The sequence below is a fragment of the Mycteria americana genome, chromosome 2 (assembly GCF_035582795.1).
Source record: "Mycteria americana isolate JAX WOST 10 ecotype Jacksonville Zoo and Gardens chromosome 2, USCA_MyAme_1.0, whole genome shotgun sequence".
Classification (NCBI taxonomy): domain Eukaryota; kingdom Metazoa; phylum Chordata; class Aves; order Ciconiiformes; family Ciconiidae; genus Mycteria; species Mycteria americana.
Window position 1 is genome coordinate 145,151,835 of NC_134366.1, and position 23,444 is coordinate 145,175,278.

Below are 23,444 nucleotides of genomic sequence, written 5' to 3' on the forward strand. Positions count from 1 at the left end.
TGGAATTGAGTCTAGTCCTGTGCTCAGTTATAGAAGAATCTCCTTTGTATCAGATGCACTTCCCATATCCATTTACCGTGGAAATTATTGCACAGTGGGTTGGGAATACAATAACGTTTTCATGTTAATGTTAATGTTTCACAGTATCTGTTATTTCCATTTATATTATAACTTCACTTGCAAAGTGCACTCTTGGAAAAACAAGCAGTATGTCTTGTCTTCACAAGCCGTACTCAGGACACTGACAGTTACGGTCTCATACATGTCTCCATTTTGCTGGTTTAAACCTTGAGTTGCTCAATCCAAAATAATTAAATTACATCAGTAAACTTAGTGTAAATGAGAACAGAATTAAATTTAATTTAAGCCTTCTAACAGTTTGAAAAGGGGAGAGGAAAGCATGTGTTGCAATTTTCTAGAAATATTTTTTTTCTTTACATACACTCTGACACTGTCACATTGTAATTGATTAATCTTTTGTGAACTGTGCTTTTCTGTTTCATTCAGTGCTTCTAAGACGGCTCCTCTGAAGAGTACATAAAGTTTTCAGAGATCTGTTTTTGTAATCTTAAGTGGTTAGTCTTTCAGCTCCAGTGCTACCACTGTGTTTTTAATTTATCAATGTGCTGTTCAGTGAAATGCTGTAGAAACACTTTAGAGCCTAAACCCATCACTTATTCCTACACCTGTCAATGACAGTCTTCTGTACTTGTCAAACCAAGTTAAATGACACTCCTGCAATGTATACAATATCACTAATAAATTGGATAATCAATCACACATGTATGGTTTGACAGTAGTACCTTGAATACACTGAATTCAAAACACATTTTTAAGAGGCAGGACTCATTACTCTTGTACTAAGAAAAAAAATACCGTATAGACATCAAGAATTTCCCAGTCACTCTGTACAATTAAAGGACACCTTGGGAAATGGTTAGGCCACTGGTTAGGACACTGGAAAGCTTTTTCATTACCTTACTATAAAATGTTCCCATGGGAAACATAAGTAATTGGAGATTACTTTAGATGACAGAAAAATAGTTTAACAGCAGGAGGAGAAAGGTCGGGGAGACATTAAGTAGTTTTACTCAGGTTTCTTTATATACAAATCTACTATTTTGTTTCTAAAAAGCATCAGGAGTGTTAAGCATAGACTGTCCCTGCAGCCACAGTAAGTATTTTTTCTTAGGAGTAATTGTAATTCAAATACTTAGCACTTAGCTGTGCAGAAAATTGTTGGGGCTAAATTTTGCCTTGAAATTCCTGCATCCCTTGTGTCTGTCTGGCTGCCATAAACAGCTCCCAGATCAGCTGATCCCCAGAGTCTGAATATTGATCTTGATATCTTTGCTATCCTGTGCTTCACAAGCTTTGCCTAATCCTCTACAGGAAAGTGTCTAAGTAACTTAGTTACCTGACTGTGTATATATAACTTTGAATATTTGTGCAAGTTTTGCCTAAAATTCAGGTTGGAGAATAAGTTCAACAGTTTTCCCAAAATACATTTCACTGGGAAAATAGTTTTTGGGAGAGAGGATGAGGGTAAAGAAGGGATGTATCTGAAGACAGAAAAAAATACAGCCTAATCATGTTGCAAATAAATTCTGCCTAGTGCCTGCAGAAAGATACTTTAATGGAAAATGGTGTACTGTATGTCAGCTATTTTATGTATACATGTCTTTCTTGGACAAAATGTACCTCTTCAGACTAGATTTGCCAAAAACTTTTCAGTTTTGCTGAAAAAAGTTCTTCATTTACAGTAATACAGTCCTTGCTGTGCTTTTTAAAACCTGAATCCACCCTTCTACCCCACCTCAGGGAAAAGAAAAACCTATCTTGCACTTATTAATTGAATGAACATGTGGAATGAGAATAACACTTTTATTAACTTATGGTTACAAAACTATGAAAATTGATCAGTAATTGAAATATAGAAATAGTAGGTTATGTTCAATCATTTGGCATTTGGGGAAAAGTTGTTGGGGATTTTGGTGGTTATTTTTTGGTTTTAGCTATACCTATTTGCTCTCATAACTGCATTATGGAAATGAATGTAAAATACTTTTCTGCAATTACTTTTCCTCTTCTGGCTCCCTCTTTTTTGCTGTAAACCTCCAAGAATATATTAGTTGAAGGAATCACTGACAAAATTTGTCTTTTGACAGTAAATATGTCAGCAAAAAGCAGGCTCTGGAGACTATTCTCTTTCTCTGCAGAATATACAGCCTGAACTGCAAAACAGAATTGTCCTTCCTCTTAGACTGATTCTCTTTTGCACTCAACAGGAACAATTTCTAGCACTCTTTTTACATGACAAGAGAAATGATTTTACAAGTGACTGGAATACTAGTTTCAACCATTAGGTTGATATGTGCCTCCTAAAAAGAGTTTGATTGAAGGAATATTGCTTTTGTATTTAATATGTTTATCCAGCCTTGACAACAGAGAAGCAATTGACAGTATAAATGGTGATAGTGCTGTGAATTGAATTAAGATACATTATGTCTGGTTTGTCAACATTTATGATTTACAAATACATCTCTGTACCTGTGGAAAAAAAAGGAGATATTAGCTAAGGGTGACCCACATGTGAGACAGAAATTCTTGTTGCCATGAAAATAACAAAAGCTATTTCTGCTCTGTTCTGCATTAACTATTCTAAAGTCAGAATAGTTTGGAGTGTTTGGAGCTAAGTAAATTAAAACAGGATGTGATCATTAGTTTCTAAAAATCTTCTGTGGGTGTAGAGCAGAGAACACAAGAAAGATTACACTCTAATAATCTATTTTCAATATACAATATCATCAGATAAATAAAGACATAATAACATCCATAGGTTTATTTCAAAGATGCAGAAGCATAATTTTGCATTTGCCTGATTGACATATGTGCAACTGCTGATGTCCATAGGAAATTTGAATATGTACAGCATTATAACTGAAAATCTGGTCTTTGAGGAATCCTTTATTCTTCAGGCATACACAAGTTAAAGCAGGCTTAGTGTTAAGTGAAGTGAAGCTAAAAGAGACAGCTCATACAAGATTGACTTGGTGATACTAGGTCAGAAAAAGGAACCGTGACTTTTGCTTAACAGAAACACACTTAATTGATGAGTTTTCTTTGCCTCAGTGTGAGCATTACAGTGTCTTTTACTGTCTTCCATTTTAATAGCAGCATCATGCACAGAGTTCTGTTGTTAATATTGCAGAGATGGCATATGTTTGTGGGTAAGTAATCTGCCTGTTTACAATGCCATTAGGAAACCGCTGACTCCACCAGTTCACAGGCTCGTTTAAACCTTTCTCTGCTTCCGACTTGCTGAGTATTTGGTATTCAACACCGTGCAAGTGATTTCCTGCAGCCTCCTTAACACAGGTTGGTGGGTTGCTAAGGAATATGTCTCAAGAGGTTAAGAGCCATGCAGTCACCTTGATCTCAGTGCCAGTGATTATCTGTGTAATTTTCTGCTTCGTGTTTTATACTGCAGCACTGACCAAAGCTTATGTTTGTCCTCTGGCATGCAAAGGTGTGAACAATTATGGCTGTAGATAGAGAGATGTACTGGTTGCTTTCACGGTATAATCTCTTTAACATATTATTACAAATGAAACATCATCATTCAACTTAAAAAAAAAAAAAAAGAATGAAAAAGAAAAAAGCCAAGTGAGATCAGTTGGAGAAACAGAAGATATTTTTTTCTTCTAGTCATCCATTTTGAGTTCTTTTCATTGTCTTTGGTTCATAGCCTTTTCAGTACACATGCAGGACAACTGCTTCACAGCCAAGAGGACTAGGAACTGCCTTTATAAAACCCCAGACCTCTAAGGGTCTCACATGATGTCTTGCGTCATGAGCTGTTAGCTCAGCAGTCACAGTGAAGGACACTTAACCCCAGGAGCTACAGCATGTTGCCGCTGAGTTGCCTGTGCTGCCACAGCTGCAGGCAGAATTTCAGGGAGGGAGGGAGAGACCCAGATCATGGATATAGAGAAGAATCCACATCAAAATTTCCCAAAGCTTTAAAACCATTCTCTTTTACCTGTCTTATTCCATAAGGGTCAACACCTACAGATAAGGTCCTACAGTGCCATTCCCCTTCTGTTATTTTAACAGATAGCATGGAAGGATAAATGTCTTTCCTCCATGACCAACATTTGAATTCAGTCAGCTGGGAAAGGGAAAAAAGATTTGAGCCACTTGCTCTGTTGAGAGCTCATAGCAGCCCATCCACCTCTAGCACCTCTGGGTGCTATTCCTACCTTAAAGGTGAAGTAGCTGTTGCCACATCTTTGCCAGTGGTCCCAGGTAAGGAGTCTCTGTATGTGCAGAACTGGCTCTTTCCCACGCCATGTGAATGGTACTTCCACACTGCCTTTTGCCAGTGCAGAGAGATCCCAAATGGCCTGTGGGGAAAGTGATTCCCTCCCCACCTCCTGCTGGAGTCCCCAGCACCCGTATCGTGGGACATGGGACTTAATTACCGAGGATGGCCTTGAACTGTGACAATTTCACTTACAATAAACTCAGACTAGAAATTTAAGCAAATCATCTCCTGTTAGCTTGTCAATTGTGCTAACAGGTTGCACAGTTAGAAGCCACAATATGTTTGCACCTCATATCCCAGCCACGGGGTCAGTAACCTTTTGGCAGAGAGGTGGATAAGAAGGATAATGTCTGGTGGAAATTGGATAATGTTTGCTGCAGATAAAGTCATGTGTATGCCTGTTTCAGAGGCTGACTGTGATGCAACATACAGAATACCTGCAGTTACCGCTTATCTTGGTAGCAATGGATGCTACTGAACTAAGCCATGCAAAAATGCAAAGCACCTTAAAGTTAAGGTTGGAGGCAATACCTGTAGCAGAGCTGTTTAGATAGCTTCAGCTGTAAAACACTATATGAAAACTGCTGGGGTTTCTCCAGCTGAAAATTAAAGACATAATAACAGTATCAGATGCTTCTGAAGCAATGAAATATTTTTAAAAGGTAATATAAGCAACCCATAAAAATTTACAAGAATTCATAGATTACACTGCCATGTGATAAGCAGACTCCAAAATGTGCTTCTACTTTTTCCTGCTCTGGTCCCACAGATAAGCATTGGACCATGTGGGTTGAAACTGACATTTGCAAAGCTGAAGGAACATAAAGAACTGAGTTCAGTTTCAAGACAGAAGTTACCTGAACAGGGAACAGAGCAAAAGAATTAAATTCTTAGGGGCTGACTGATGTGCAAAACTGCTTCTCTCAAAAGAGAAGTATTATCCAAGATGTTACACTAAATTAAAAAATTAAAAAAAAAATATAAGCCACATTTTTCAACAATATGAAAATATTCTATATGAAGAATGCTGTGTGACAGGAGCTCCTCAGTGGTACAGTGACAGAGTGAGAGCAGAAGGTAGGAAAGGAGAGAAATAATCAGTTGCCACACCAGAAACCCTTTCCTGCATTTTCCCTACCCAAAACCTCCACTGCCTGCAACTACCCTCATTTGAGGAACCTGTGAGCTCTTCCCAACCACTCAACCCTCTCTCAAGCCTACTGACGTTTTTCCCTAGCACACTCAGATCTTTGCCTGAGAGCTCTCTCCCTCCTGTGCTTCATCAGTGCCACCATTCCCAGGGATGGCTTTGAGCTATCTCTGTCATGGCATTTGTATATGAAAAGTAAGTTCCACACTCTGAAAGCCCAGTGAAGGGCCAACAGTCCTATGGGCCAGAGTTGAGTTGTCACAGAAAAATATAGCTGCCTTTCAGCCTTACTCTAGCTGGCGCAAAGTGAATTATTCTTAATCAGCTTCATGGTCTTCAACCTTGAAAAACGGAATTTATCTGGCCTTTATGCAAATTAAATTAATGTCACTCCAGGTGAAAGGTTTCATGTGACAGGCCTTTTAAATTTAATCTTTTTTCTTCAAATTGTCTGTTATCTTCTACTTAAAAAACCAAATTGAATATTAAGTATGGGCTTATTGCAGCTATTAATCATTTGGCTAAATAAAACCACTAGCAAACTGTGAATAGCTGTAAATAAGATAATAGGTCTGCTACCTGCTGCCTCTTAGTCCCACGTAGACTGGCTATGGAGTGAAAGATTAAATAAGAGCTGTCACATAGTTTAGGGAAAATTTTGCTAGTTTTGTGTTAAGGTAAGATACAGAAACATGATCGCTATACAAGGTCTAACTATTATTACTTAATGTTACTTTGCTTCCTCTGCCACACACAGCTTACCTGCTGCTGGGTTCTAATCTCCCAGGGCTGTTTTATTTAATGAGTGTTTCATATAAAATGCATATAGGGCTTTCTTTTCTCAAATAAATTACCAACAGGACTACAGTTGCCCTTCTCACCTGGTGAGTCTCATGATCTTCACTGCTGGTCCACTATTATGTGGGTAGACAGCACAACTTACCCTATCACTAGAGGTTTGGGCACTTCCATCCAAGGCAGATGTGGCAGAGGTGGAAATTGTTCCCTGACCTCCTGCTTCTTTGATAGATGTTTTTGCCAGTTACAGACAAGGCAAATTTCAAATGCTCAAAATCAAAACACTGGGATGAAATGATTACTGAGGTAATTTAAGCCTGCCAACTCTATTTTTCCCCCTTTTAAGTGGTCAACCTCTGAGACTTAGCAAAGGAAAAAAAAGGGGAAAGAGGCATCATGTGATGAGGAAAAACAAACCCAAAGAACTCCAGAATTCTTGACCCATTCTTCAAATTATGTACTAAAAAAAATTGAAGATATTTTGCTCAATGTTCAAGAGCAGAAGTTATCCAGAAGTCCATTCCCTGTGAAGACAAACTTCATTAATACGTAGCTACCATCATTCATCTCCCTTTATTTTCTATTAATGTTTTCTGTTCTTTGTACTTTCCGACTGTCTTCTTTCTACCTTTCTGCTTTCTTATTTAAATCTTCTCCTTTTTTGTGATACTTTCTTCATGCCTCTCATCCTTTACTATTCATAATTGTCCTTCTCAGGCAAGTGAAAAACTTAGGGTTTGTGTTACTAGTCCATCATCAGGCAGAGTACAAATCCTTTGTGACTTTTCCATGCAAATCATTTATTAGCTCTTTGGTTCTATTTTTTCAGATGTGTGAGACAGATAGACTTCATTGCTATTTCTTCACCATAAAGGTAGAAAGTTACTAATGGAATGCAAAACAAGGAAGATCAATCTAGGATTGATGTTGCAATTGACAGCTCAAAAACAGTTTTCCCCTGGACCTTTGCAATTTCCTACCTATATTTGTTTCCCTTGATGGTGCCTTTCTTTTCCCAGATTGGTGTGTATATTTCTTTCCGAACCTGAGAGGAAAGGCATCTCTGTAACATTATTGCTTGCATCATTCTTTTCCTAACTTTTTTCCTTTTCTCTTTATGATGAAAGAAGATTTGGCGAACTCAAGGACCAATAGTCCAACTCTTTTCATGTTTCTCATAAATCGAACTCATTGTCTTATCTCTGCTCACCTACTCACTCATTTACCAATCTTTCATGTATTTAACAGTCTTCCTAGTCCACTGATTATGTTATGTTAGCCCAGCAAAGAAGAGGGCTTCAGTATTAGAGTGCTCGCTTCATTTGATCACTCAGAGAATTACACTATAATGATTCTCTAATTACAGAGCTGTCGCGCTGTATTAAATTGTTTCTATATGTGCTGTCAACTGTTTACACTGTTCTGTTTGCCCCAGACTTCACATTTCCAAATATACTACAGTGATAGTTGACAACAGCATTGACAAACATAATGTACAGTGTATGGTTGAGGAAAAGAAGTGGAAGGACTTTGAAAAAGGGCTTGGAATGTGAGAGTAAGCCAATATTACCACAAATGTTTTAATCAATGTGTATTTTTCTATAAACCAGTTCATTCTTGTTTTTCTGTGTTTTTCCACAGTGGTTATGTCTTTGATTATGATTACTACAGAGATGATTTCTACAATCGGTATGTGTGGTTATATTTTTTACCTACACCATTTCTACTGTTTGTTTATAATGTAATCACATCATTTGGTTAGACAGGTCTGTTCTGATTTTACATATTATTCATTTCACTATTTCTATTGTATATCAGAAGAAGACTATTTGAAGATATCACAAACAGAAAAGATTACCACCACCAAATGTATGCTCATTAAAAAGCTCTTTTGGTCTTATCCTTCTCTGAGAGCTTTTGGGGCATTTTCTGTGCTGAACAGTTTAATGGTAGGTTAATTGCTCATGTTTCTTCCTACAAAGTTCTTCTAGGCTTACTGTCACTGGTACATATAGCAGCTGTAATATTCTTCAGCATGACACTCATGTCTTTGTCTTTTCATCTATGTGTATGAAAAGATGTAGAATGTCTCCTGAAAAATGTGTCTTCCAAGAACATTTAGAAGTCTAGAAGGACCTTGAGGGAAGCAAGACCACAAGCTGAACAGCATATGTGTTTCTATAGGAGGAAAAGAAGTGTGGATATCTGAGCAACTGGAGACTTGTGCCTTGAGTACATATGCACAGTCTAGCTCAGAACTGTGGGAATTTATTCATTCAGATGTAGCAGAATCACCACAACACAGGGTTAACATGATGACCACGTATAACCAACCCGCGATGCAGCAGTGTTGTGTCTCTGTATTACAGCAGCCTGGTTTAGCATAGGCCAAGTGAGTCAGAGGGAAAGAAAACATTGCTCCACCAGCCTCTTCTAATCTGAGATTTGTTTTATGTAAAGCAATGGACAATAGCAGGGGAGTTAAGTTACCATGTGCTATGTACCTTTCTGCTTAGGAACACTGTAGGAAAAATTTAGAAACAATGTTTTTTCGTTTTGTTTTTTTCCTGGGGTTGATTCAATTCAAGCCACTAGTTTTGTTTTTGCATGTAAATGACCGTGCTCACTTGTCACTTCAGCTCTGTCCACAGAGCTAAAAATAGTGGGCTATAAACATATGGAGTAAAAGCCATCAATGCAGTTCAATCCTGCTCAGTCCAGCCTTGACAGTAGGAGCAGCTCATATCCTGTAAAAAGTTAACTTCCACAGGCTTGTGTTTACTTTCCCCAAGGTTACTGCTCCAAATTTCATCAGTGGATTTGTATGTTTTTAAACAGAGTACTGTTTCTGATCTATGCCACCTGAATATTAAAGTTATATGTCTTTATTTTTTTCCCTAATTCTGTGTATTATGGGTAGCACAAATGAACAACTATAATGGTTACATTTCCACAGCAAAAGAAATACTTACAGGGCTTTGAAGATTGTTTCTGTGGAACCTCGTGTCTATCTTGCTGATTGTCTTATGGAAAACCACTGATAGTGAAATGTGTCCATAATCTATTCAATAGTATAATTTACTGATTTCAAAATCTTTCAGGATTAAGACAGCAGAAGTTTTATGGTTGAAAACCCAAATATGAGGTTGGCCTCACAAGGCTGGACATGTTGATCTGTTGACATAAAAAGCCTAGGAGGTTAAGGGCCTCTGTTAGATTCAAGTTAATGGAAGTGGAAGGTGAAAAGCTCTATACAGTAGGCATGGAAAAGAAAATCCCATGGAAAGTTTGATGCTTATAGGCTTATGAACCATCAACATGCTTATAGGAAATATAAATTAAGAAAGATAGTCATGATTCTTTGAATTTCTGAACTTCTGAACTTTCTGAATTTCTGTGTTTTATCCCAAACCATAGGTCTTGTTTGCTAATATTCAATAATTTTCCAACCTCCCTGAAGGGAGAATACATCTATCTTATCTTTGGTGGGGTTAGAAAAGGGTGACAATAATGGTTAGTGCTGTAAAATAAAATCTGTTTGAAGACAGATTGACAAGATCAGGACTGCACAATTTAAAAGGCTGGGTGAAAGAAAATGTACTGTTATATGCACATTAGTGATTATTGGGACAAAGAATTGCTTTAGAACTGAGCATTTCTGTTTACCATTTCCATATTACAAGCACAAGGAAAACAGGCAAGGTACTTCAAAACTGATAAAAGTAAGCATTTTTTTAAAGAAAGCATATCATTGAAACATGTAGAACTTGGTGCAACAAAATAGCAAGCCCAAAAGCTTTGCATAATTTAAAAAATAAAAGTAAGAATAGTAGTATTAGATAACAGTCCTTTTATATATTTCAAAAAAGGAAGCATAGTTTTGCATTTCACTACATCATCTAACCATGAACTATTGGAAGCTAGAAAAAAAAATACCTTTGGAGGAATAATTGCATGATCTTTTGCATGATAGCTTACAGTTCTTCTGAAATATTTTATTCCAGTAATGTCAAACAGGAGACTGTGACCAATCAGCAGATCATCCAATATGATAAATGATGAGTGACAACAAACAATAATATTTCTGTTAGAAGTCCCAAAAATGTTTTAGGGTTCATCTTTATACACAATTGTTTAGTTATGCTCACAATGGCTAGATACTGCTTATTCAGTACAAATATCCACGGCCATGGAGTTCAAGTTCAGTGGGGGTGACAGGATCTCTGTGACACATTTTGTAGGCAGCTATGGAAAATGAGGGAGCTGGTTATATTGTCTGTAGGATTATGGTACAAACAACATTAAAGATCCTGGGATTTAAGCATTAGGTGTTTACTTGCCAGAAAATGGGCTAGAAGACTTTCTGCTTGCTGTTCAGTCTGCTGTTAGACACTGTGGTGAGTGAATTACTGTCTCTTGTGTGTCTGTTTTCAAATGTGTATCTATCTGCCCAGCTGGGTGGCAGTACTCAGAATTGTGAAAATTAAACATGCAGTTATAAATTTCCATAATTACTAGTTGCAAGTATCATTCGAAAGAAACTTGAGAATATTTTGTGAGAATGTTGCTTGGCCCTCTACTTCAGTGTCTGAACTGGAAATCTTAATTTTCTGAACTTTCTTCTCGTGACCTGTCATATTCAGAGCCCATAGCTTTTATGTTCTAAATATATCTGTAGCTTTGAATACCTTTTCTACTGCCTTTATTTTCTTCTGCACAGGTTAGTTAGCTGCTGTTGATAACTGTGTTTTTAGGATTGGAGTATTCTGTTTGGAAACACTAGTTCATTTTGGTTGTAGAGTATCTTTTATTGACTGTAGTGGTAATTCTCTGAACATCTACATGCTACGGTGGTTTTGGTTTGAACAAGACTTTTTTTTATTAAGCGTGCTTGAGTATTTTAGTGATTCTACATCAATTCATTCTTCAATAAAGAGAACATATACTGAGACCTCTTTTCTATACATTCAGAAGGATGTACAGGTCCCTCACTATAAAGACTCTTTTGCTATTTTACAAACTGCAGGATATTTCTTTATGGTGATGGTTGGCTTCAGAAAAGTTAATTTCTTTTTCTATCTATAAGGATAGCAGATAGAAAACTAGAATTTAAGCCATGCATGTAATAAAGGAGCTGAAATGTCACCACAACAAAATGTACTGCTGTTAGTTGTGTGCAATGAAATGGTGTGGACCTGTGGAAAGCAGGTTATGGATTTTCCATACTGCAAATAACAGAGTCCCATAACGCATCCCTCATTTAAATTATGCAAAAAATCTGAGCTATGCACTGGTCTGTGACTGAAATCTGAATATGGCACTTAATGTGCATAGGTCCTTGAAATCTAATTTGACTGTGATATAAAGTGATTACGGTTTCAGAGGGTAATTTTCTCAAAGATAACACGAAAATTTAGTTGACAGGGCTTCCATGACATGAAATCACAGACGGTTTTACAGAGTCCAGCTGACTGAATCTTTTCTAGGTTGTTTGATTACCACGGCCGTGTCCCCCCACCACCCCGTGCAGTGATTCCATTGAAGCGTCCTCGTGTGGCTGTGACAACAACTCGCAGAGGCAAAGGGGTTTTCTCCATGAAAGGAGCATCACGATCCACCTCAAGTGGGGCTTCTTCCTCAGGATCCAAATGTGAGTTGCTCATATCAGTTGTATATTATTGAAACAATGATCCTAGTAATTTGTGCAAGCAGACAGCTTCCACTATATAGCTCTGTTGTAGTCATTTCCTACCCTCAGCCTTTAGCTTGAAAAACTGGTTTGATTACCAAAGCTGCCATGCCTTTCCTGCAAGTCAAAGAGCACACTGATGTAACTTTTGAAGGAAATCTCTTCTACAACATGTGACCTACAGGTCACTCCCTTGGCCTCAGAAGAAGCCTGTTTAAAAATCTCCTATCATCCTGACTACTTATGCACCATGAGGTCTTGTGAACAGCTGACTGATAATAAAGCAAAGCTAATAATCTTGTTATAGACAGAGGCACACTGATTTCTGTTGAGACTCGAGGATCATATGGGGGGGGGGGGGGGCGGGGCAGGGGGAGGTTGGGTTGTGTGTGGGTTTTTTGCCAGATTCCTCTGAGGGTAGAAAGAGGCAAAGTGTCTCTGCCTCTTCTAAATGGAGGGCAAAACAGTATTGGCAATTTGGGATTATTCAACCCTTCCTTAGTGAGTTGGCCTTAGAAGAGCTGATGAACAATAGGCATTCCCTCCTCCAAGCTCACCAAGCTCCCCACCCCATAGTATTGTCCTGGGAACTTCATCTTCCTCTCCGTGCATCTTTCAGCACCCACCTGTCTTCCCCTGCCCCTTATGTGGAGTGATACTGTCCTTGGAAGCGTCACTGGAAGAGGAAGAGAAAGATCAGGTAGGGATCAGATATCAGAAAGAATGAAGGGACTTCAATAAGACACTTGCAGTACCAGACTGGCCACCAACGCATCATGCTGTCTTACACACAACCATGAAATTAGTGAATCCACCAACACTACACCTTACTGGAAGAGAGGTTAATTATGTCATCAGCTTGAGCCCATTATATACTCTGCTTGAATAACCTATCTAAATCTCACACACCAGCATCTAACAAAGAAGATGGACCTCTAGTGAGCCCACTAGGATCCATTCTTGATCCTATTGTATGAACTGATGATATCCAAGACCTTGAAAGAAAACATGTAATAAATATGCATGTGACTGAAAGAATGTAAATATGATAAACAGAGCAAAAGATAATGTTTTATACTGAGGAACAAGGAGGTCGGGCCATTCCTTGGAAAGGATGACATTCTGAGAAAGGGAGTCTCTGTTGGCTGTACAGTCGAATCACACACAAGTCTTCAGTGAATTAATTGGCTAGATGGCTATTACCAACAATGGGGGCTTTGATACCTACCAGACAGGAAGACATCTAAATTTAGTTGTCATATTACGGAGCTCACTCACACCCTAAGAGGATGTCTGGGAGTAGCAACACTTCCTTTGTTCTCTGGAGGATGAACATGAGTCTAGACATTTTCATACACATCTTGAACTAATCCACTTGTCTATAGCTACTTTTTTTTCTTTCCTCAGTACTTTAAGTAAAGAATTATGAATCCTTATATTAATTTAAAAGAAAGCATACAGCTCAAGATCTTTACTTTAGTAGACTTTAATTTAAATTATTTTGTTAGTCTTTTCCAGCCCTTGAGTCTTTGGGTTTTCACACAGTGAATCAAAGCTTTAGTAAGTATATACACTTACAGATTCATTAATTAGATCTCCTTTGTTCTTCCTTTATTGTTGTCTTATCCATATGAAAAGTCAGTAGTATCAGTGCATTCAATTCACTAATTGTCCTAAAGCATGATCTAATAAGAATGGGCTTTTTGGACTCATTTTACCTTGAGAAGATTAATTATTTTCAGATAAGTTTTTATATATATTTCTCATTCACCAGAACAAGAATAACTCCAAAATTCTTCTAGAGAGCTAAGGACCTTGGTATATCCCAACAGATGTCAAGGAAATCTCTCATCCAGAAATCTGGATTTTCATTGTAGTGAATGGGACAGAGCATATTACATTAACATATAGATATCTGTTCCTCAGAATAATCATCAAACTTGCTTTATTACTTATTCTGCATTTCAGAGAATGTTTCGTAGTACCACATCAGGACTTAAGTAATGTATAACATAGATTACAGGATTCAACCCTAGATTGAGTACCCATAGCCACTTGCTAGAAGACCTCCAAAACACTGTCCGCATAACATGGCAAATGTTGCAGAATCTGTAAATTATTTAATGGAAGTGCAATCAGGAGTGTAGAGATCCTAACAGACAGTGTTATGCCCCAGTGAAAGTATCCTTCAATATATTCAGGTGTGATGTGAATTCTAAAAATGTCAGACTTAGAGCTCCAGGTGACAAGATCATCTTTGGATCCAGCTCTTTAACACTGAAGGGAGAGCTGCAAGCTGCATCACTAAAAATGTGGGCGGATGTTTTGACCCCTGTTGAGTTTCTACCCTCAGTTCTTTACAATGGCAAATGGAACACAACTGCAGAGACCATTTATTGTGCTGGAATAAATTGCAGAAAATATTCTTTCTGCATGCAGCACACCTTTAAAAGGAGTTAGACACACAGTATAAAGCCTTTCATGCTTGATTTCCCCATAGAATTACTTCCGTTTTTGTCAAGTCCAACCAACCCATCATAAAGGTAGAAACATGATTTTGTTGACTTGGACAGGAATGTAATCAGCTTATTGTAAGACATTTATCAGAGAAATAACAGAGCCATTCCCTTAGGGGCTTCAAGTTGGAAAGTAGAGAATGTGTGTTTTGCAGCTTCTTTTGCCATTTCATTGGAAAGGTTGGTTACACTGAATTGTGGGATGAAGCAATTTAATATTTTGCTGCCCCTTACGGTACACTGCTAATCTGAACCCCTTGAACCAATGCACTGTTGATTCTAATTGTAATTTATTGCTAGTTAAATAAAGGATCTCTTCAATAAGGAGAAAGATCGTTTGTGGGAAGGAAGATATTTTGGGTTTTAATGATATTCAAGATGGTAAAACAGCTTAATCTCAGGTTCAGAATTAACTGTGTCAAAATACTATTGCCTATGCTTGAAAGATTTCACCCCCAAATAGCAAAACTGTCATGAGATCACATCCCCTAATAGACTTTTCAGATTTAAGTAGAAATCTCATAGGTATAAGTGTTCTATAGCTGTTCTCCACACTCAGATTGGATCCAGAAAATGAACCCATACATGTAGTATTAAAGGTCAGAACATAGGGGACCCCTCAGAGAAATTATCAGGATTAGAGGGGCTCACTTCTGAAAACCAGCAATCCAAAGACAGAATTTTGTTGTGGCACACCGCAAAGATGTTACAAAAACATAATACCAAAAATGCCTTGCTCATTGATGAGTACATCTGCAAAAATAATGTCTGCCCTCCAGTGCAATAAATTCTTGTTCTACCAAAAAGTGGCAATATGTGTTCTAAGTTTGCTTCCAAAACACAAAATAAGTTAGGAGGATTTGATTTCTTTTCTGAATCTATAATTTTTCAAGGATCAGTTGACACTATTTTGCCTTCTTTTTAACTCCAAAGACTAGAAAAAAATAAATCAACCTTCCCACATTATCAGAAGTAACTCACAAAATGAAACATGTTGGTGTGGAAACTGCACATAGTAGTTCTTCATGTTAATGGTAGGAAGCAGCAGATGCAGATTGCTATTTAGAACTGGGAAAAACTCAGTTTTTCTGACAATATAGAAACTGAAGCTCTTCGATATGCATTTTCATTTTACACATCTGAAAACAGGAGGAAAAGACTAATCAAATTTTTTATACCCTCTGTGCTTGAGATTAAGGAGTAGATACTTAAGATGTTACAATATGTACTGAAGTATGCCTTTAAATTAATTCATTTTGACTTGTATAGTTTATATTTAGCTTCATCAGCTAACCCATTTTTCAGTGAAATCTAAAGTTATACAATATTATAAAGTATTTTATATTAAACATGAAGGGCTTAGATAAAAATACATGACATTTCTTTCTAAAGGAATCTGAATCATGCTTTGTGGATGAATCAATTTGTAGTTATGGCAAAAAAATGTTTCACAAATATAGTTGTAATCCAACAGTAGCACTTTCATTTCTAAAAATGTGATTTACCTCAATTTTAAATCTCTCGTTTGGAGCTGGATGCAGTTTGTCTCCTTTGGTGCTAGATGCTTCAATGAAAGATGCATTCTGTAAGGCTCTTGTATTCCTGGCAGAGGGCTGGAAAGGGTCACTGAATCTAATTCCTTACTGTTGCAAGTAGCCGCATCATCTAATCCTTTAAGCTTCATCTTAAAGCTAGTTAGGTTTTGGGTTTTGTCTATCTCTGTTTCTTCTACTTTCTAGCTTAAATTTGTTCATATCCATTTGTTGTGCCAACACTTTCTCAGCTTAAAAGTTTTATTTCCTTTTACCTTCTTTTGTCTCGGGCAAACAAGCAAAACTCTTTTGTCACACTACAGGCTTTTCATTCTTATGATCATCTTCATGGCCCTTCTCCCCACATACCTGCCAGAATTCAGTGATTCAACCGGTACACATCATTCCAGATGAGCTCTCACCAGGTCCTTATACAACGGTATTGTACTTCCCCATCTTCAGCAATACATCATTTGACACATCCTAGCACTGCATTTTATTTCTCATGGCTGCATTATAGTGATAGCCTATTGCCAACCTGAGACTACAACTACACCCAAGGATAATTCTCTTACTGTCTTTTTCAGCTGATGAGCTTCCACATTAAGAGGAGGAGTTCTGCTGTTAGTCAATCAAGTGCAGGACTTCTCAGCGCAATTGCATTTCCTCTTTTTTCTAATGTAGCATTCATTAAAATCACCTGACAACTCCTTCCATTCCAGTTCACTCTGAATAGATGATACCTTCCAATTTCATGTAATCAGCAAATTTCACCTGTTTATTTACTTTTTTGCATCAAAGTTCTTGAAGATATTTAGCCATTTTGGTGCCAGTGCTTGAGGAATTTCATTAGTAATTTCTTTCCCTTTCAATACATGCATTTCTGTCACCTGCTGGCCTGTGCTTATCTGCTAATAGGAAAAAAAAAAAGCAGTAAGCTACTTTATTTTCCTATTCTCAAAAGCAGATGAACAGATATTTTGGACACAGGCAGCTCTGGTTTCATGTTTATCAACTGCTTTATTTCTTGCCTGAGATCAATTTAAAGAAAAATATCCATAAAGTTTTAAAGGAGAATTTATATACTCAAAGGAGGACACCTGAAGTACAATATTTACAGTCTTTGCATTTTGTCTTTGTCATAACACTGTGCTTAAAAAGCCTAAAGTTCTTCCCAAGCTCTATACCACAGAATCACAGAATCACAGAATGGTTGAGGTTGGAAGGGATCTCTAGAGCTCATCTGGTCCAACTGCCCTGCTCAAGCAGGGTCACCTACAGCAGGTTTCCCAGGACTGCGTCCAGACAGTTTCTGAGTATCTCCAAGGATGGAGACTCCACAGCCTCTGGGCCACCTGTGCAAGTGTTTGACCAAAAAAAAAAGCTTTTTCTTGTGTTTAAATGGAATTTCATGTGCTTTAATTTGTGCCAATGGTCTTTGACATGTTAGTGGGCACTACTGAGAAGAGTCTGGCTTTGTCTTCTTCATTCCCTCTTGTACCTGGGAGCACAGAACTGGACACAGTACTCCAGATGCGGCCTCACCAATGCTGAGTAGAAGGGAAGGATCATGTCCCTCAACCTGTTGGCAACACTCCTAATGCAGCCCAGGATGTAGATGGCCTTCTTTATCACAAGGGTGCATTGCTGGCTCATATTCAGCTTGTTCATAAGGACGCTTCATAATTTGTCTTTAGTAATTGCTGCTCACTACAGAAATACCCAGTACAATATAACTGAGAGTGGATTTTCTCTAGGAGAAGGATTTTTAAGCTTTGTACAATTCCCTGCAAATTAAGACAATAAGCAACTCAAATAACTACACCATTGCAATGTTGGGACAAGGGTGGAAATTTGGAACTTGTGCAGATTTGTTGAAAATCTTTCCCCTTTTTTATTTCAGTCCTTTTTAGTGTTCACTTGAAGTGATTGACTGTATGATGGAATCTCCTATTTAATGACCTTATTAAATGTGAATGATAAATTGCAGATTCAGTGACCAAAGTTTGAGCAAATAGTTATGGCGTAGGGGAATCTTGCAAGGTAGCAATAAAGCTCCTCAGTCATTTATAGCATCTTTGCTTGCTGTTGAATCGCCACTGTTGTGTCTGTGTTCCCTCTAATGCAGTCTTCTTCCCAAACTGATTTCTCACTGAGACACCGCAGGGAAGCCCCTGTGAAGCAGAAGGTTTGACCTGAGTTGAACAGTAGCCCTACATATGTGCCCATTTCCTCACCAAATTCAGAAGTGCAAATGTTTTCTGCTTTGCTTTTTAGACTGGGAACAAGTCTCATTAGGTCCTTGTGGTGTCTCTTCTGATTTTTGACCTTTTAGCCTTGGAAAGCCTGCTGTTTGCCAGTCAAGGGACCACCTCTAACACAACAGCTTGGCCGTGCAGAATCTGTTGCCAGCTGGCTTCATAGCGGGCTGCTGCAGACAGTTAGCATTCCCCGTTGGACAGACTCACTCCCCTTCACCCTGGAATCTGCGCTGCTTTGCTACTCCAGCACTGACCAACCACTGCCCCCGGGAAAGCAGTAACCTTCTAAATATATAGTTGTCAGAATCTTAATGTTTTGTTACAGGTCTAGGGGATTGGACAGTGAGCCGTTATTTCTCCAAGAATATTTTAAGGCCTTGCTCTATAAATATACTGAATAATTCCATCGAATACTGTATAGCATATAAGGGTCTAGCACAAAGGTTACTTTTAAGCTTTGTTCTCTAAGGCCTACCATTCATTCAATATGAGATCAGAGGTTTCAGCGTATGATAGTGTGAGATATGCAATTTCTCAATATGAGCACGTGATTAAACAAGTTCATTACCGCATATAGCAACCTACTGCCTTTAGCTGACTTGTTATAACTATACTGCACATGACCCAAAGTCTAAGACAAAAAGCCTTGGTTTCACCCTCAGTGAATGTGCTCCAAGTTTGCAACAAGGCTGATTTAGAAGCAAACACATACTCACTGAACAAACACACTACCACTGAAGCAAGCAGTAGCTTGCCTGCACACTTAATCATCAGATTTTGACTGTCCAATAAAAAATACCCATGAGATACCATGATGAGACACATGCCCATGAGTCAATGAACAGGACTGATAAGGCAAGATGCAGCCAGGAGACCCTTTGGACAGAAAGGGAACATGTCCTTCTCCATGGCAGAATATCCCTTTTCCCAGGCTCACTAGGGGCTTTCCCATTGCTCCGGATACACATCCCAAAGTCAATGCACATCCTGCTTCAGCAACTGTAAGGATGGAAGAGGAACACTGCTGTCCTGGTTTTGGCTGGGATAAAGTTAATTTTCTTTCTAGTAGCTGCTATAATGCTGTGTTTGGGATTTAGTATGAGAATAATGTTGATAACACACTGATGTTTTAGTTGTTGCTAAGTAGTGCTTACACCAGTCAAGGACTTTCCAGCTTTCCATGCTCTGCCAGGGGCACAAGAGGCTGGGAGGGGGCACAGCCAGGACAGCTGATCCAAACTGGCCAAAGGGCTATTCCATACCATATGGCATCATGCTCAGTATAGAAACTGGGGGGAGTTGGCCAGGGGGCAGCGATCATTGCTCGGGGATGGGATGGGCATTGGTCAGTGGGTGGTGAGCAATTGCATTGTGCATCACTTGTTTTGTACATTTATTATTATTATTATTATTATTATTATTATTATTATTATTATTATTATTATTATTATTATTATTATTATTATTATTTTCTCTTCCTCTGCTGTCCTATGAAACTGTCTTTACCTCAACCTACTGGTTTTATTTTTTTTCTGATTCTCTCCCCCATCCCACTGGGGTGGCGGGGAGGGTGAGCGGGCAGCTGTGTGGTGCTTAGTTGCTGACTGGGTTTAAACCACAACAATTGCTCAGTGCTTTTCCATTGCCAGTCCCTCACAGTTTAAGGTGATGGTCCATTTCTTCCTACAAGAGTTGTGAGAGTGACACCTGTGTTATCTACTCTTGACCTTTATAAATGGCTTTATTTTCCCATGCTAGCACAGGGTTCCCATTTTCTCCTCTTCTCCTTTTCAACATGATATCCTAGCACAGATGGGGCAAGTGGATCTGTTTTGACTGTCTTCTGAGCATAAAAACGTGTCCTGATAATGCCATAATAATGCGATCATTCATGAGTGCTGCAGTGCTGCTTCTTCTGAAGCCAAAACACTTCCAAAGCAGTTACTCCTTCTTATGTTAGACAAGAGTGTAATAACACACATAAACGAAGATTAATGCAATGCAACAAAGGTTTGGAAACTTCACCTCTTGATTTGTGGGCATTGCCTCCATGTTCTTGGATGTGATCAGAAAAAGAAATATTTTCATATGTTATCTATAGCTGGAAAAAGTACAAGAAATTACCAGAACTGAAAGCTTTTGAAGCAATAATACTTAACACCTTCTATTGCAATTAAGTTGTTGACTGGAATATAACATTGCATTCCTGGCTCCCTAACATTTATGTTACCATTCACTCTTGTTGAAAAATACCTACTGCTACTGTGAGGGATCTTTTTATTATTGTTGTTATTATTACAAAATAGTCCAGCAACATAGCATTGCAAGACTGTGAACTGTCTGTCATATTTGAATCATTCTTTCACTATAGGCTGTTTTTCAGTAAAAGTTGTTTGGATTTACTAAGAATGCCCTTGAGATGTTTTGCCTGAAATACTTATTACAAAGCAATACAACTCACATAACCCTTTGCCACTAGAGTTTAGTATCTTGTGATTTCCTAGGATTCACCATTTTTAACTAACAATGTTCATTTTAAAAGTTAAATCTCTAAAAATATTGACAGAAATGAGACAGTAGACTTTGTACTACAGAGGAAAGAAAAAAGAACATGTTTTGGTCATGGGGAGCTGCAAATGTACTTTATTTCATGTTTTGCATCTTTGCTCTCTTTCCACAGTGAAATCAGATGAGTTGCAAATAATCAAGAAGGAATTAACCCAAATCAAAACAAAAATTGACTCCTTGCTAGGGAGACTGGAAAAGATTGAAAAGCAGCAAAAAGCTGAAGCAGGTAGGTGAAAGCAATTTGTTGTCACATGAATTAAATTAGAACCTCGTTATCAGTCAAGCAGACAGACCAGAGAGAACAGAAGCCTTCCAGAAATTTTGCTACATAACAGAGGCCTGAAGCAAGGTAAATTAACTCTCAGGTAGAACTGTTGGGAGTATAAATTATAAAATAATTTATTTTATAATAAGTATAAAATTTATTAATTTATTATTAATATTAATTTATTAAATGTTATTGATATTAATTTATTAAATTAATATTTATTAATTTATTTTTATAAGTATAAAATAATTCTTCACAGAGCATGCAACATCATTTCAAGAATTGTTTTCTATGGTGTAGTAGGAAAAAAAAAAGAAAGTAAAAGATTCTTACTAGATGTTCTGGAAACAAAACATCACTAAAATATTGACTGAAGAGGATTAAGTTAGAGGTTGTTGACCTTGGGGATGCTTGTGCTATCCACATGAACAATTATGAGATGGTCTATATCAGGAATTATTGTCTGGGCAATAGGCAATAGTCACAAGTTGAAGCAAGGGAAATTCCTGTTTGATATAAGGAAAAGAGGTGCAACTAAGCAATATAGCAGGTTGCCCAGAGAGACTGTAGTAGCTCCATCCTTGGAGGCATTCAAAACTCATTGGGTCAAGGCCCCATGGACTTGGACCAAACTGAGTTTGGCCCTGCTTTGAGGAGGTGTTGGACTTGGAGAGTCCAGAGATCCCTTCCAACCTAAGCTATTGTGTGAAGCTGTGGCATCTCTGTAATACCAGCCACACCTCTAGTTCAGCTTTTCTCAGGCTTGAAATGTTTTGTTTCGAGGCAAGCCTTGGCAATGACAAAATCCAACACTGCTTTTTAATTTAATCAAGATCTTTATTTCTATCATTGCAGTGATAATTTTGTTAGCTGAATGATCTCAGCTGGCAGCACTTTAAAGCCATACTGAGTAGTTATAAGGGATTTATAAGGTTGTATTTTCACCATAGTATATATAGAAAACAATCTCAGTTCTTACCACTGTCTATAGTATTTCCTTATAAATCACATGGTATATCTCTGTACAGGAGCTGTGTACTAGCAAGCTGATTTTGATGAGAGCCAGTGGTGAAATGGAAGCCTTATCTCATGAAAAATCTCAGTGTTCCTATTTTTTTGCCCCCTCCATTCTCTGATGAAAATTTTTTACGTATTGTGTGTGAAATGTGTGAAAGGAATTCTGCCTCAAAATCCACAGCTGCCTGGGTGTCTGGGCACTCAGATTTGTGATCCTTGCCTAACTCCAATCAGCTACATGTAGCCAAAAATACCCAACAGGATACATAAAGAGAGCTCCATCAAGACTGTCTAAAACATTGTTGGGAATTAGCAGTTGAGGTTCATAAACCTGACACAGGCAAAATAAATATTTAGATCTGGATCCCTCCTGTTCCCGCGTCCGCCCTATTTGCTGATCTCTTGCAGGGCTATCTCTCTGAACCCAGAAGTTTCCTGCTGGCATTCAGAAATAACTCTAATGAATGTCTTCCTAGGGCAGAACACTACAGAAAAATATTTTGCGGTTAACAATTAAAAAAAAAAAAAAAACAAAAAAAAACAAACCTCCAAAACAGCTCTTTAAAGAAACCTACCTTTTATTGACAATCATTTTCTAAGTTGACTGACAAGAACCAATCCCTCAGCTGTTATAGTTTACCCCACAAAATAAGCTGAGTGCTTTTTTCCAAGTCTAAGGTAAACCATTAGTACGGAGTGTGATTATCTCTTTTAGGAGAACTGTACACAATATGTATTCATTATATTCTATTTTGTACTTTATGCAAGTTAGATAAAAGTTGGTGTAATCAGTGAAGATGTAATTGTGAGGCACTCCATTGAATCACTTGCGTACTGAAATGCTCTGAGATGGCGCATTCCCTACTTCAGGGAGCTTTTATATAAAATCCATTACTATGCAAAACAACCTGCATGTCATTGTATTTTGATATCCAATTTTCACTTTTGCTAAAGGACTGTAGTGAACTCATTTAAATAGAAATCAGCTCAAAGAGGAAAACGTTGATTTGTATTGAATCATACTGTTATGCTTTTTGAAGACAAGCAATGAATAATCTCCTCAGAGATTAAAAACTGTTTTTAAATTCTTGATGTTTTAAAACATCAGGTGCAAAACCCGTCCCCCATATTCCTTGCCTGTCATTGGAGGGCATGAGGAGAAAAAATACCTCAGAGACACCAGTAAACCTGGATCCCCATTTAAGTCTCCTGAGCTGATGAAGAGGCTTGTGCAGCCTGGGTGATTAGTCTGCAGATGATTGCTTCCTCAGCTAAAAGATTTGTATAAGATAAGGCTACATCAGTGGCTGAACTATTT

At 38.0% G+C, this 23,444-nt stretch overlaps 1 protein-coding gene across 1 annotated transcript in view; it reads left to right on the plus strand.

The window, feature by feature from the left end:
- RALYL (RALY RNA binding protein like) overlaps positions 1 to 23,444 on the plus strand; it is a 406,804-nt gene that overhangs the window by 361,191 nt on the left and 22,169 nt on the right. The window contains exons 6-9 of the mRNA XM_075495737.1: positions 7,917 to 7,964; positions 11,762 to 11,925; positions 12,584 to 12,664; positions 20,954 to 21,067. Coding sequence (XP_075351852.1) covers positions 7,917 to 7,964; positions 11,762 to 11,925; positions 12,584 to 12,664; positions 20,954 to 21,067 — 407 coding nt within the window. The remainder of the gene's footprint in view (positions 1 to 7,916; positions 7,965 to 11,761; positions 11,926 to 12,583; positions 12,665 to 20,953; positions 21,068 to 23,444) is intronic.